This window comes from Semicossyphus pulcher, unplaced genomic scaffold, assembly GCF_022749685.1.
Source record: "Semicossyphus pulcher isolate SPU_LCO1_2020_fin unplaced genomic scaffold, fSemPul1.0.p SCAF_11, whole genome shotgun sequence".
Classification (NCBI taxonomy): Eukaryota; Metazoa; Chordata; class Actinopteri; order Labriformes; family Labridae; genus Semicossyphus; species Semicossyphus pulcher.
The window spans coordinates 21,240,530-21,255,672 of record NW_027211615.1 but is presented as its reverse complement, the minus strand read 5'-3'; the positions used below and the strand labels follow the sequence as shown (position 1 = coordinate 21,255,672).

General features: G+C 40.2%; 1 protein-coding gene across 1 annotated transcript; it reads right to left on the bottom strand.

The window, feature by feature from the left end:
* Nucleotides 1-4,573: 4,573 nt before the first annotated feature.
* On the bottom strand, nucleotides 4,574-14,866 carry LOC138613397 (26S proteasome regulatory subunit 4). The gene is made up of 11 exons (XM_069687067.1): nucleotides 14,845-14,866; nucleotides 14,269-14,322; nucleotides 13,743-13,839; nucleotides 12,439-12,563; nucleotides 12,094-12,279; nucleotides 11,804-11,932; nucleotides 11,407-11,503; nucleotides 9,332-9,521; nucleotides 7,704-7,855; nucleotides 7,000-7,154; nucleotides 4,574-4,961 (listed from the first exon to the last, which is right to left on the bottom strand). The coding sequence occupies exons 1-11, from the start codon at nucleotides 14,845-14,847 to the stop codon at nucleotides 4,827-4,829; spliced, it is 1,323 nt and encodes a 440-aa protein (XP_069543168.1). The 5' UTR covers nucleotides 14,848-14,866; the 3' UTR covers nucleotides 4,574-4,826.
* Nucleotides 14,867-15,143: the final 277 nt, after the last annotated feature.

Sequence of the window (15,143 nt, the reverse complement as noted above, 5' to 3'; positions counted from 1 at the left end):
GCAAGGAGAGCATCCTTACACACATATTTAACTACATGACTGAGAATGCAGTAGTTATTAATGTAATGATTGCTTAATACATGTACATTCAAAATGTACATTAAGGTTGTCATGACATCAATGGTTACATTAAAGATACATACATATGATTATATAGAGTACACATTAGGGTCAAACCACCTACAGTTAATATGTTGTTGTACTGCTAGGTTAACTTAACTATAGGCCTCCATGACAGGAAGCATTGCCAAAGTCATGTAAGGTAAGGGTCCTTTAAGGAAACCCTGAATGGAAGTTTTTAGGTACTCCTGTGCATTTTATTCACATGGATCTTTGTTTTACATAAAAATCACAAGGAGGCAATTTTACCCCCACTTAATTCAATCCTGTTTCTTTGTTTTGTACATTGTGTGCTAGACACATAACTTACAGGATGCAGTATTTTTGGAGTTTGTTAGGTTGTTCCCTTGGGAAGCTTTAGGCCATCTAAGACACAAGAGCAATAAAGCAACAAATAAAGTTTAGCCCTGACAGTTATTTTGGCATTATTCTTTACATAAAGACCCTAATGAACGTAAGAAGCAGAAACAAGCTGATCTCCTCCTAACCATTGCCACTGTCCTAGCAAAGAATATAGTCTCATATGTAAACGGGCACAGTCCCACAAACTTGTTTGTCTGGATTTGTATCATTTTTGCTTATCTTGATAGACAAAAGGACTTTCTTATCTGTGAAATTCAAACTATTTCCCCCTGATTTCACCAGATTTCATAATGTAAGTGTAATCCTTTGGTGAAATGAAAATTAACAACTTAAAGTTACTGATGTGGAAGAGGCTGGGCACCTGGCAATCACTGTATCACAAATATAGTTCAGAGACTAGAGAAGCCTTTTTCTCCAAATTTACGCTTGGAGAAAATGCGGACTGTGCCTTTAAATTGAAGCAGGTTACAACACCTGTTAATATCAATGAGTATATCTATTGTTTGACTTTACATATAATAATATAAAATCCCGAGTGGCGCATTATAAAGCTTCCATCCATCCATCTGGTCATTACTCCAAAAAGACAGCTAGAATCTCCCCACACAGGGAACTATTTCGCAGCCGCGGAAGGATACCGCTAGTGTAGGAAGCAGCCTGGGTGACACTGGAGAATTTGCTGTGCCGGTGTGTGATCGCGTTTCTGATTGGCCGCTGCAGACCTGCAATATTATACTCCATGTGTCGGCTTCATTGATTGGCTACACGGGACCTGCATTGCACCAGGCAGTGGCACTTGATGGAAATATAATAAATATAAATACAGCAAACTTAAAAACCAAAGCACCGTTCAGCGCCGTCTTTCCACAGCGTTATTAATGTGGATAATAATTTTGATTTGTTTGGTCGAGACGGAAGGAAAATGCGACAGGTTTTCATTGGTGCGGGGTAAATGTTTGATAGGCTCGATATGGGAAGTGCGCAGACTTACTATTGGCTACTACAAAGTGTGGTAGGCCAACGTGAAATTAACAATGAAGCATGGCAGGGCTGCTGCCTACTTATTTAAACGGTGTAAAACCGGGCTGCAGTTAATGGAAGAGACAAGCTTGTTGTTTAATTTACTCAAGCGAAGGTATATATAACTCCTGAATATAACGCACTAAACTCGAGGAAGAATGACGACGCAGAATTTGGAAATGCAGATAGTATCGCTGTTGTCATAATCTACACACACAGTAGTCCTCCTCCTGCCTGTTTGAGTGTGTGCAGTGTAATCTGACCAAAGCACCACCTAGTGGACAAAGTAGGAATCAGGAACAGTTTTTGACAGGCAGCAACACGGAAGGAAGATACATCAAAATTAATAAGAACACACAAAATGCATGACATAATAGGCTAGGTATGGGCCCTACACAGCGCAACTGTCTTTACAAGTCTTCAATTCAACTCAAATGTGCTTGTAAGTTCAGTATGTGGGTTGCTGAAAATATTCCCTACTCATTGTTTTGTTTCTTTTTAGATCCAGAGCACAGACAACCTTTACACGGAGTGACAAATCCTCACAATGTGTTTCACATACATATTCAAGGCTGTAAAAGGTTTGTTTGAATCACTGTCCCCGACACTGAAACTAGACAAGTGACAATGGATAATGCGATGACTGTCCCACAGGCCAGAAACAATGCTTTAAAGAGAACGGTTTGGCACAGTGCAGCCAGTCAGTCGAATATTTTAGCATTATTTATCCGCAAAATCCCCGGATGACGTTACTTTAAAAACAGTTTAAGTGATTTGTAATGAGTCATATTTGGACTCATGGTTGTTTAGACTGATTCAGGGTTTAGAAAGATTATTTTTAAAACAACACAAAGGGAGTATAGTTCTTTAATGTGTGTGTGGACAGCATACTTAATGGTAGTCTGTACTCTGCAGTTCTGCTAACTGGCACTGTTCCTAGCTGTGTTTAATTTCCTGTTTTAAGTCGTTATAATTATGTGTCAGAATCAGAAATACTTTATTAATCCCCAGGGGGAAAATGTGCATACCAGGATGCATGTCATCAATCATCTCATCGTATGAACCCCAGGAAGGCAAGCTGTCACACTTTGTGCTGCTGGTTTGGATCCAAACAAACTGTTGTTTATTTTTCATATTAACTTGTTAAAGATCTTTAATGAACATTTAAGCACAACAAAGCAAATCTCTGCAGCTCAGTCCGAATCCTGGCTGTTTGCGGCCCCCTCGTCCGGTCACGTAACTCTAACTCAAGTTGAGCTTTTTCACGTGTTAATCTACTGGAACTAATCAGGACTTCTTACTGAATTTGTTCAGTGTTTTGCCCTGTTTAACAGGAGAAATGGCTATTACGTAAGCAGACATACATTTGTCTCGCTGCTTTGCGTCTCTCCGTTTCTAAATCACTCACACAGGCACAGACACATTTTTCTTCACTCTGCAGTCACACTGAGGATGTGCCCTGTTTAACCAGCCAATGATGGGAGGTGAGGAGGACTTGCTGAGGAAAGGAGCATTATTGTTTATTCTCCGGTAGCTACATTTTCTGGGCTTTGGAAATGGCAATACTTTGGTTTTATCACCTTAAGCCTCTTATAACCCTTTTGAGCAGCAGATTAAAAGAGGGCCTGAGCTACTTTACACTTTAAATTACATGGATCCCTAGTTTATCTCTGTATGTATATTATTACAAGTACAAGTCAACATTAAATGTGTATCTAAAATATTGCACGGCCGTATTATTAAGCAAATATGAGGAGGATTTTCTTTGGGAAGGCCTTCATCCCTTAAAGTGTTTGAGAACTGAAAAACGAGGCTTTTTATCTAGAAGCACAATCTGTACACATCATGAAGTAACAGTAATGTGGAAGTGACATTTCAGAGAATGCCAACACCATGTTCAGCCCTGCTGTAGCTTCCCCCATCAGTATCCGAGCTCTCACGGGGGCGGTTTACAAAACCCGACCCAGAGTTTTCCTTGAGCTGACAGGGCAAACGCCTCATTAGAACGCACACCCCTTTTCTTGTAGCCCTCCCAGCCTCTCTGGCCCGACACGCCACGCTTGATTTAAATGTTTTTTTTTTCCTTCTCCCATTTGCTGAATGCGCTGCGATGTATGAGCTGCGGTTGAAATGCGTGACTGATTTAATAAGGAGAGTGTTTCCGAGGAGGGGGGCTGCAGCAGTAGCTCCGTTCTCACTCAAGAGCCCAGAGATGGCCCTGTAAAGTGGTTCGATGCCTGCTGCATGGGGCCACTTTCTGCTGAGCACTGAGTTACACATGGCTCCACATCAAGAGGAATTAAATCAACTCTGCTATCCCCCCCCCCCCTCCCCTCCATGTCAGACTGCAGAGCGGGCAGCTTAGCTGGATTTACTTAACTGTGCTGTAATAACGCAAAGGCTGATTTCTGAATAGAAGACAGCTAAATAAAATCAGAGTGCACTCATCCCCCTGCCAAATACACCATGCGCCATTAATGCAAAACATGCTAAAAGTTAACTTTTCTTTATTGCTAAGGAACAGTCTCTTAAAAGACTTCAGAGTGAAGCATTAGTGCAATGACACGCTGCTCCTGGGGGCAAAGTCCGAGTAAAATGCTGCAGTCAGGATGTTTTATGTTGTTCTGTAACCCTGAGATTTAATTATGTGCATCTGCACTCGTCGAGCGTGTGGGAGTCATATTCTAGTAATTAGAGAATGCGTCTTTAAAGGAGGGGATGGGCAGCTCCTTGAGGCCTTTTTTCTTTCTTCTCAGGTCCTTAAATGCCAGGTAGCATCTTCACAAAGTGAGCCAGGAGGACACGAGTGAGAGGAAAAAACGTGACTTTGCATATTGATACGATTGATTCCGTTTGTGACACTGAGGGCAGCTACACAGAGACTGAACTAATTGAATAATTCATGTGATTAATTATCTCAAGATATTACAGAGCAGCAATGAACTCAATACACTGCAATCTAATAAGCAGCAGACGTCAACAGATGCTGCCTGGGTGCAAACAAGATTTGAGAGGGTGCTGCCGCGAGCAAAAACACTCCAGCAAATAAAGATGGATAAAAAAAGATGACTTACACACTAATGCCATTTATTTAGAGAACAAACACATTGTGAACCGCTGCTTTTTTGTCCTTTTATTTATTGTCTTTACACATATCGGTAACAGGAGAGTGGGAGAAGCTGGACATAACATGCACAAAATATATCAAAACTCTCTCTGGGGAGGCAGACGACTCATCTGCTGCCTCCTCTCGTTCACACTGCGATAGATAGAGAAAGGGCGAGGGGGGGGGTGAGAGTGAGAGATCTGTAAAAGTTTGAAGGTTAGAGGTAAAGCCCCTCCGGTGTGCCCTCCTGCTTCTTGTACAGGACGTTTTCCTTGGACTTCTTGAAGTCCTCGTTGGTGACTTTCATGCGGCGCTCCCTCAAAGCCATGAGGCCGGCTTCCGTGCAGATGGCCTGGAGGACACAGGGAGAGCAGAGCAGATAAATAACAAGGGACGAGCTTTCAAAGGTTTCTGTAAAAGAAGAGATGCACATGAGGTCGACGGGCTTTAGAATGATTGTGGAAGCTCATTGTAATGTGACGGGAACAAGAAGCAGCCGTAACAATGATCTGTTTTGTTTGGAAATTCAATGCGACTGTGTGTTTAGCTTCCTGCTTAACAGGGCGAACGAGAAACTCATGTGGAAAGGAAAAAACAACAGCGAGGTAAACAGCTGATTTGCAGGTATAACCAGAGACACTATAATTACTTTATTTGCTGTTGCTGTATTAAGAGATAGACTGTTGGCGCTCTGATGTTACTTTCACTCCATTATAACAACTTAAAATTTATTCTAAGAGACATAATCTAAGCTAACATCAGTTCATCCTACAGGATAAACTTAATCCAGCACACAGAGATCGGCATAAGAAAGATAAATCTGCAGGCAGGGGACAAGAGTTTGTGTCGAGTCATTTTGGTTACTTTTTGTAGTGCAACTATTGTCAACAGGCGTTTCAGTGGGCTTTGGTTGTATTATGGAAAACCAGCTGAAATGCAGTCCCTTAACTCTTCAGTTGCTGTCTAACGACAGTTTTGAATTCTATTTATCTCTGCAAACAGACATCTGCATATACCGTAAAATTTGGTGTATAAGACGCACTTTTAATCCTTTTTTTTTTCTAAAAAGTGGGTCGTGTCCTATATACCAGTGAGATCAATATACCAGTATATATAACAGAGATGTATGTTATTGCGTAACAGTATTTTACCCAGACAGCGGCGCTATCCGGTTGTTAGCAAATTCCTTGTGTGTGTAAACCTACTTGGCAATAAACACAGACTCTGATTGAAGTGGTGACGTTACGTCTCCGCATTAAGCGCTTTGCGTCTCTTATTTACAACATGCCGCAGTGCTGTTTTGTGTTTTCCTAAACTAACTTGATTGTTGCTAACGCTTCGTCACGGACGTGCACTGTCATTATCGGCATTGCGGCCGCCACCCTCACAACAAACGATGTTACCGTAGGATACGTAGATTGCAAAGTCGGCATGGTAGGCTGTAATTTGTGTGTTTTAAATGAAAATAAATTGAAATAGTGTTGAAATAACTTGTTTACATGTTTAATTTCATAAGTAGCTATAGAAAACCTTCTTCCCGCTGCGATACCCCCCAAAACAGACTGCAGATTTTACGTTAAGTGCAGCTGATAATCTGGTAGTAGACGTCTTATCACACCTCCAACTCCATTCATCTCAAGTTTCTAGTGTGTCAATAAAAAAGTAGCTTTGCATGTTACCTACTCCAGAAAGTGTTTTTGACAATACAGTATCATGAAACATTACGATAAAGTGAACTGTTGACGTGTTATTTTACACAAGATGTGTTTTACATTCAAAAGATTAGTCATTAAATACTGGCCTTAGCAGTTGACATCATTTATATAATCATGAAGATGATGTTTAAGACATTGCATTTACAATAAACGTAACGTTTTAAGCATCACAGAGAGGTAGAAAACCACTCTAAGTGTCATTCTGTCAGCGTCCACATGAGGGCAGCAGAGTTGAGTTACTGAGAGCTAAAGATGTAAATGTACAGTAAACACTTTGGATGGAGGACATAACACAATTAAATAAGCGTTGATGCTACAATAATGGGGGAAATAGCCCCTGTGACTCCCCTTCAGACAACTTTATACCGTTTTCCTGTTTCTGCTGAGCCATAGTGTGAACTGGCTCGCTGCCAACCCATCACACAATCAATAAACGGCTGGAGTCAGAGAACCAGCCTGGAGCAAATTAAGAAAACAGACGGAGTAAAGATGCAGTTCGATTGGACACAGAGCCGACCATGCTGCTGAATCCACTCTTATGTTAAGGCAGTGTGCTCCCAAAAATACTATTACATGATGGGAGCGAGGAAGTTGTACAAAAGAAGGGACACTGGGACACAACCATGAAGGGATACATTCCAGTCCAGATAAACTCAGGGGCAGTCTCACTCTTACCTTAATGTCTGCTCCTGATAGGTCGTCCTTAGCCAGGATGAGGTCATCAAGGGTGACATCATCTGCTACTGTCATGCGGCTGGTGTGGATCTGGAAGATCCTCCTCTTGGTTTTCTCATCCGGCAGAGGAAACTCAATCTTACGGTCAATTCTCCCTGAGTTGACGAAAAGAAGAGACGGTGTGAACGGCCTGCAGAGTGCTGCTGTAAATAGCTTCTGAATGCTTTGCCAATCTTAAATGTTTTACTGTTTGCCAATAACTCAAAAACAATTTGATTGTAAACAGAGTGCTGATCAAACACCGATCTTTTGCATATGAGGATTCTTATGATTCTTCCTACACTTCACACTATTTATCTTGTAGCATTTAAAGAGCAGATCTGATCATGGATCATGCTGCTTGGTACAAAATGTTTGAGTGCACAGTCAGTGCAAGTCTAATTTAATTAATAAAAAATGACTACCAAGGTCAAGTGGTTAATAGATTTTTGAAATTAGCAAAAACATGTTTTAATCAAGTGAAAAACTCAAGCACTCACTCCTTTGGGAATAATAATTTGCTACTTGTTGAGTATGTATGTATGATGGTTTTATTTCTGGTTTAAAGTAACCACCTTTTTCTTGAACTATTTTCTTAAGAGAAGTTGACAAAGACAAAAACATCAATATTTAGTTACAAAAGACCCAAGCAGACTTCTACTGACCAGGTCTGATGAGGGCCGGGTCCAGGGTTTCTATCCTGTTGGTGGCCATGATAACTTTAACGTCTCCCCGCGAGTCGAAGCCGTCCAGCTGGTTGAGCAGCTCCAGCATGGTCCTCTGGATCTCCCTCTCACCGCCAGAGTTAGAGTCATACCTTCGAACACACACACGCAGAGGAAACATTTATCTTATCCATTAGCAATACGTCTCCCTACATCCTGACTCTGAGGACATGGCGGTAGCCCATCCTGGAGTTTTCTTGTGACTCAGACCTTTACCTGAGTTGTCTGCAGTCTTAAAACTCTGAAGTACGTCTACAAGCTCTTAAACTAATACTGCGAGTGAGTGTCCAAATAAAGTCAAGGACAGCCAGTATATAAAGGGTTTTTCCTGTATATAAAATTACGAGGCAGCCGCCTCCGTCAACTTTCATACAGCCGGATGTTTTTATGAAGAACGATGTTTTTTCAGAACAATACTTTACATTTCTAACTGCAATTACGGCTTTACGCCGATGGGGTGGCGGCATCTATGTTTTTTAGCTACAGGTTAGGCAATGCTTTGATATTTTGTGTTTCTTTAGCATCTAAGCACATCCAGTTTCTTATTAATGTAACATCCGACTAGTGTAATGTTTTCAAAATCAAAATAAGCAATTACTTTTCTAAGCGAGTTTGTTAGGAGGAGAATTAAAGAGGCGAGTGAAACATTGCAGACATCATCTGATCATTACTGGCAGTTAAAATATATTACTGCGGTGGTGGCGCGGGTCAGCGTGCAGGACAAGGCATCAAGGCGAGGGGATCTAGCTTCCAAGTCATTAGAAGTGTATGCAAAAAAAAGATGCTTACACAGTTTTAACACTTTTTATTAATCCACTGAAAATTGTAAAATAGAGAAACTATACTTTTTATGTCTGTATCAGAACAATACAAACGTTCCTTATGCATGGTTTGTTGTTGTTTTTTTTAGGTTGACACACCCCTGTATAACGGATTAAAGGCAAGGCACCTGTGGATGTGTGTTGCAAGGTGGCCATTGATGGACTACAAGGAGAGCATGAAGAGGTTTTAAAAAACGACAAACAGGATGCTGCAATGCTCTGCCTCTGGTTTTGACCTATGTAGATGAAAACCATTTTATTTTACTTTAAACATCTTTGATTTTAACCGTGTTATTGCGAAACAGGGATGATAAATCGATAAATAAATCTTTTGATTTTGTATGTTCCACACTGTCTGTGGCCTCCGGTTCTGGTTCTCTGTATCTGCCATCTTTTTCCATGAAAGAGGAAAAGCTACATCTGTGGCTTTACATCAGGCGAACCTGAGATACAAACTTGCAAAGTGTGTTATCACCACTGGAATGACATCATCGTAAGATTTCTCGTGCAGAAACACTTTCAGCTCGATGATGACGAAGGTTAATAAAGCGTAACTGTTAATGTGCTGTTAATTATTGATTAAAAATAAAGCAGCTACATCTTTAGGCAGAGCCAATTGTCACACTTACTAAAGCAACACGTTGTCATTCACTCCCGACTCCTCCACACTGCAGGCGATACATTATCGCTGCTCTGACGCTTCTCTCACATTCTTGGTGAAATAGATTCATGTTGACGACTGTTTACCTCTTTGTGCCGATGGCATCGATCTCATCGATGAAGACGATGGAGGGCGCGTGCTCCTCTGCCACCCTGAACAGCTCTCGGACCAGCTTGGGCCCGTCTCCCAGGTACTTTTGGATCAGCTCTGAGCCCACCACGCGCAGGAAGGTGGCTGAGGTCTGATTGGCTACGGCCTTGGCGAGCAGCGTCTTACCTGGAACATGCAGAACAGCTCGGTCACACTTTGTCACATTTTAATGAACACCTCTAGCATGAGGAAAATAATGAAGTCATCACTGTCGATGCATAACAGGGAAGACTTCTTTCACGACTGTTTCATTCAAGCTGCCTAAACCCTGGTGAAGAAGACATAACTTAAATGATCTGTGCTGTATTCATTTGAAGACATTTTCAGTAAAAAGCAATGAAGATGAGCTTATGAGCAAAATGTCACTTCCTGACACTTTAAGAAAGACCTGCAGCCATTTGATTTTCAAAAGCTAAGGCAGGTTCCCACGACATTTTCTTTCATAGCTTTGTCTCATTTCACCTGGTATTCTTATTACTTTTCACCTAGTTCTATCATTTCATATACTTTATGGACTCTTGTGAACTAAAAAATCTCACACACTGTCCGGTGCATCTGAGAGCTGTTAAAAAAGGTCACAGATACACATGGTTGTGACATCATATCTCCTTTGTTTACTCTACTCTGCACATAACATTAAGACAGAAGTTATTAATACCATCCCTACAGTTAAGTAATATATGGAACACTTTTTCTCTCATTTAACTGTCTTATGTACTTTTTTCCAAAACAGTGGAAATCATCAGGCAATATCAATATGTGTCAATAATTGATGGTGATAATAAAACGAGGCAGGCAATAATATTGCCAGGTCTAAATCAGTGGTGGGATCGGTTTATCACAGAAAAATGTATCAATATATCCAAAGCAGTTACAGACTCTAAATGTGCTGCCCTGGAGCATTGTGTTTTAAACATTATAAAAAATATAGGACCGTTTACATCCACAAAGAGTTAATCTGAAAAATGCTTCCCGGCTGCCTTGAAGAAGAAATGAAACCTTATTTCTGCTTTATTTGTAAGTGATAAAGTGCGGTTCTTAAAAAAGCTCTCTGAAGGTCACATTGATGGTATTAAATTTATGGCCAAGTTAAAGTCAAGTGCACTCCATTCTTCTTTTATAATGAGATCTTGTTGAGCTTTGATTTGTACATTTATAGAATTACTATTTCGAATGTGGTATGACAAATGTCTATTAATCACAGCAGCTTGTGGCTAGTCATACTGATTTGATGAAACTATTCAGATCACAATAAGGTGAGTTAACTTAGCAAATATACAACTGTAGGGAAGGTTTTATTTTGTTGCTTTAACTCATTACAACAGTTCTAACACTGACTTTTATCTGCGGCAGTACCGAGAGGCCGCAGGAGGTTAGTGACTGTCTGTCACCTTCCCCGTCGCTGTGCCCTTTACAAAAGGTCCCTAATGGCCAAATGCAATTTGCAAGTGATGTCAAACTGGGACTGCAACATCTTTATCTCTAGATTTCATTTAAAAAATACCAAATGCTAATGTGACTGAGCTAGAAAATCAAGGCATAGGGTCAGTGTATAAAATGTGGTACCATGTGCTGGGAGAATATCTACATAATGTCATTACAGATGATCAGAGCATGGATTGATTACTTACATTTGTACAGCCTTCCTGTTTTTCAACAACATAGATAAGAGACGCTAACGGGGTTCTTGCACCATTTTAAAAATCAAATTCAGTGCTTTTTAAGACCTCGACAAATATAATTTAAGATAGAATTTCCTTGATATAAAACCGAATTTATTGCGTCCTAATTTGGAAAACAAAATGTAACATTTCCTTTCACTGTTCAGTGCTGAGAATAGTGCCAATTTATTCTTTATCAACCATTAACCATTCAGAGAACATTTCAAGCATAGTAACAAGCTTTTTTTCCGACAGGTCCGAGGCATGTAGCCCCTAAAAGTAACAATTTCCTGCTAAAGTTTCAGAGTTTGAAAACTGCTGAGGGTAAAATGTTTATTGGAAGCACCTACCTGTGCCAGGTGGTCCATATAAGATGACACCTTTGGGGGGCTTGATGCCCATCTCTTCATAATACTCTGGATGTGTGAGAGGCAACTCCACAGACTCCTGTGTAAAACAAAAAGAAAATGCAGTTAGCTTTGATGTAAAGAAAATTAACTAGAGCAAGCAACCAAAGGAACTGTTCAACGGCACATTTGTGGAGAGATTCTGGGTGTTGAATAACTTTGACGGCAGATTAATGGCATGATTTTCATCAGGTGTTAAATGAGCAGTCAATTACTAGACTATACACACATTACCCCTCTCCTAACCCAGTTTCCCAACTCTCTTTAGTAATATCATTGAAAACAGATAACAGGTCCACGATGACAGTTTGGGCTCTGTTAAAGTGCATTCGTGTCATACCTTGATCTCCTGGATCTGATTGTCCAGTCCTCCAATGTCAGCGTAGGTTTCTTGTGGAGCCTTCTCCACTTTCATCACTGTCACCAAGGGATCAGTGTCGTCCATCAACACCCCGATCACAGCATGAACCTAAAAGTGACACACAAAAACAGGACAATTCGTGAGAATTTATTCGATTAAAAAAAAAAAAAAACACTCACATTAGAGTGTTTCAAAGAACTGTAAGACGCTTGCTAAGTGGCATAGTTAAATAAGAAACCCTATCGAGAAAGGTTCTCTCTGAATATTACCTTGTGGTTGAGCAGGACAGAGCAGCCGGGCTCTAGCAGATCTTTATCCACGAATGACAGTATGCTGACGTAGTGCTCTGATCCCACCGAGGTGGAAACGATGGCGTGGTTGTCATCAATGATTTCCTCCAGAGTGCCCACAGACATGGGGGTCCCGCGCAGGTCGTCCACCTTTGACCTCTCCTCCTGTACAAAAAGGATTAAAACAGGGTTATTTATTTTTTCGCAAAAGTGTATTAGAAGCTTCAATGTGGGGTAAAATACGAAAAAACACATGAAACAGTTTAGAATCTAAATAATGTGCAGCGCAACAACAAGTGAGGTTAAATTTCAACACGGGCTGACCTCCTGTTTCTCCTCCAGAGGCTTCATCTGCTCCTGATTCCTGATGAACTCCTCCTCCATGAGTAGGTAGTCTTTGATCCGCTCCTGTTTTAGCAGCTTCAGACGGCACTGAGTGTGAGGGGTGACTGAAAGGCAAACACAGGAAAGCGCATGTAAAGCTTTTGTATAAAATTAAGTTTGTAAACATCAGCTCTATTTAAATTTATACAATTGTAAAGGCCATCACTATTGTGCTTTCTCACCACTTTATTAATGTCAGATCTCTTGCACATACACTCTTTATTCTATACTGCTATATAAGGAGTTTCATTAATATCACATCATTCTACCGGGGATGTCAGGGATTAACTGCAAAACAATGTTCCGATAGCACTTTTTCCTTTCAGATACCCACTGCAATATCTGAATTTTCTAAGGGGCCTATACCAGGTATAGATCTGATACCAGTGTAAGACTTAACAGCTGTTCACTACTAAGCTTTTAGGGATGCCACATTATCGGTTTGGTTTTTTTGTATTGCCCACTCAGGTTGAACCCTTTCAAAACAAACAAAAACATACAGCGAAGGAGAGCCAGAGACCTTTATTTTATTATCTAGTTTGACAGTCAGTCAGAACTGAGAAAGAACATCAATAAATAAATCCAGGAATAAATGATTAAGTATGGGGAGGATTTGTTTGACACATTTCTCTGACTGACATTCATTTTTTAACTGAAGCTGTTTTATTCAGAAGGTTTTCCGATTTTAATTACGGGGTTGTTTTGTTTTGGAGGAGGAGGAGATCTCTGCGGATAATACGGCTCCTGTAAAAAACCTCAGGAATGACCAAAAATGGAGGAATCCTAACCTTAAAGCAAGCAGATCACTTTCACTGTGGCTGCCAAAGCATCAGTGTAGCTCTGACAAATGTTTTAACGAACATTCTCAGCTAGCTCTGCATTGTTGTTGGTAATAGTTAGCCTAATTCAGTTCATCTTTGCTGATCTTAAACAGTGGCAGTACAAACCTGCTTGCTCTGCAGGCTTTCTGGTGAAATCAATTAATTTTCAGTAAAACAACACATTTTATTCAGGGCTAATAAGTTATGGTATTGGATTGCTGAAAACACTGGCACACTTGCAGATACCTAATTGAGGATTTTAGCGTATCAGAGGCATTTCTGATACTGGTATCAAGACAACTCAATGTAAAACATTTTCTCAGGTGAGCTCAAATAAGAGTTTACATAAATGACAACAACTGAATCAGGCTTCAAGACAGATACATCACAACTTCACAACTTTTGCCTTTTACAGTTCCTTACCCAATGGTAGTTTGCTGGCAGCATCCGGTCCCTTAGTCTTCTTCTTTTTCTTGCCAACTCTGGTGGGAATTGGAGGCTCATACTTCTTTTTCTTATCCTTCAGGTGGCAAAAAGCAGCATGACACATGGAGTAAAGGTAAAACCCAGAAACACATTAAATACAAACCCTCCAACATGTAACAAAACATCAATGTTTCAGTCAACAAAAGCCAAATACAAATACTACTATATATAATACAGAAGCTTATTTTACACTTTACATATTGGGATTAAATAAAATCTGCTGGAGACAAATGTTTATCAAGAGGCTGGTGTGGCTTACTAGACAGATAGTGAAAAGAATAGAGCTTAACATTCAAAACATTTTAGCAATTCACAGAAAATAACTTAAATATATCACACGTGGTAAACGCATTCAGAAATGTCAAGAACTACATCCTAGTAAGCAATTTAGGCTTTCATAGCAACACTCAGGAACGAGATATTTATTAAGAGGCCACTCAAAAGAGAAGCTGTGTCATCTCACCTTGTCATCCTTCTTTCCTCCGCCTGGACCGTGGCCTCCACTCTGGCTTTGACCCTAAAATAACATCAAACATATCTGAATAAAGATCTAAAAGAAACCGTATCGACACGTGCAGTCTGACCGTTATAGACAGTTCCCTTTCCTAAATAGCTAATTGGCTGTGTACAGTAAAGTTAGCTTTTGTCGCCGTTACCTCCCGGGATAGCTAAATTTAACACGTAAGCTTGTATTAATGGAGAGGCATACTCTGTGATACCAATGGCATCACCTAAGAAACATTATATCATCAAAATAAGGAAAAGGCTTAATCTACAAGTATGAATGACTTTGCTAATTAGAGTTAGGATAGCGCTGTTGCCAACGGAGAAAAAAGCTAATGCCGCTAGCCTTCTGCTAGCAGGCTTCACCTACTTATAATTCTGCTTTAACTTAACAAACAACACATACAACTGTCTGAATCTAGATTACAGTGCGAATGTTAGCGTTTCAAGCTAAATGGTGACTGTTTTATTTGTAAATTATACGTTTTAGAAAAATAAACATACGAGCCGAAGAGAAAATTGCTTGCTCACTTACCATTGTTAGTTGTCGCTCTGAATTGACGTCAGCGGGTACGGGTGCTTGATGGGACAAAAAGCATTACAAAAAAACTGTCCTGACGCTGGAACATTCCGCTGTGGCACCCCCATAAAAGAGTGCTTTCCTCCTTTTATTTTGACATAGCAATATATTCAATTATATTCAATTGCAACTTTTGATTAAGCACTTTTAGTTAATTTAATCATGGATAGTGAAAAGGAAAAAGAATGGTTTGAAACTTGCATACAAAACACAAAATCTGCTGCTCCACTGGACTGTATGGTGGTACAATTTTC

Bases quoted from the DNA above. Each gene is read 5' to 3' on its own strand.
- LOC138613397 (XM_069687067.1), bottom strand. The intron at 7,155-7,703 runs GTCAGTAGAAGT...TCGTCAACTCAG, and splicing joins CCCGGCCCTCATCAGACCTG to GGAGAATTGACCGTAAGATT. The intron at 4,962-6,999 runs GTAAGAGTGAGA...TGTGTCCTCCAG, and splicing joins TATCAGGAGCAGACATTAAG to GCCATCTGCACGGAAGCCGG.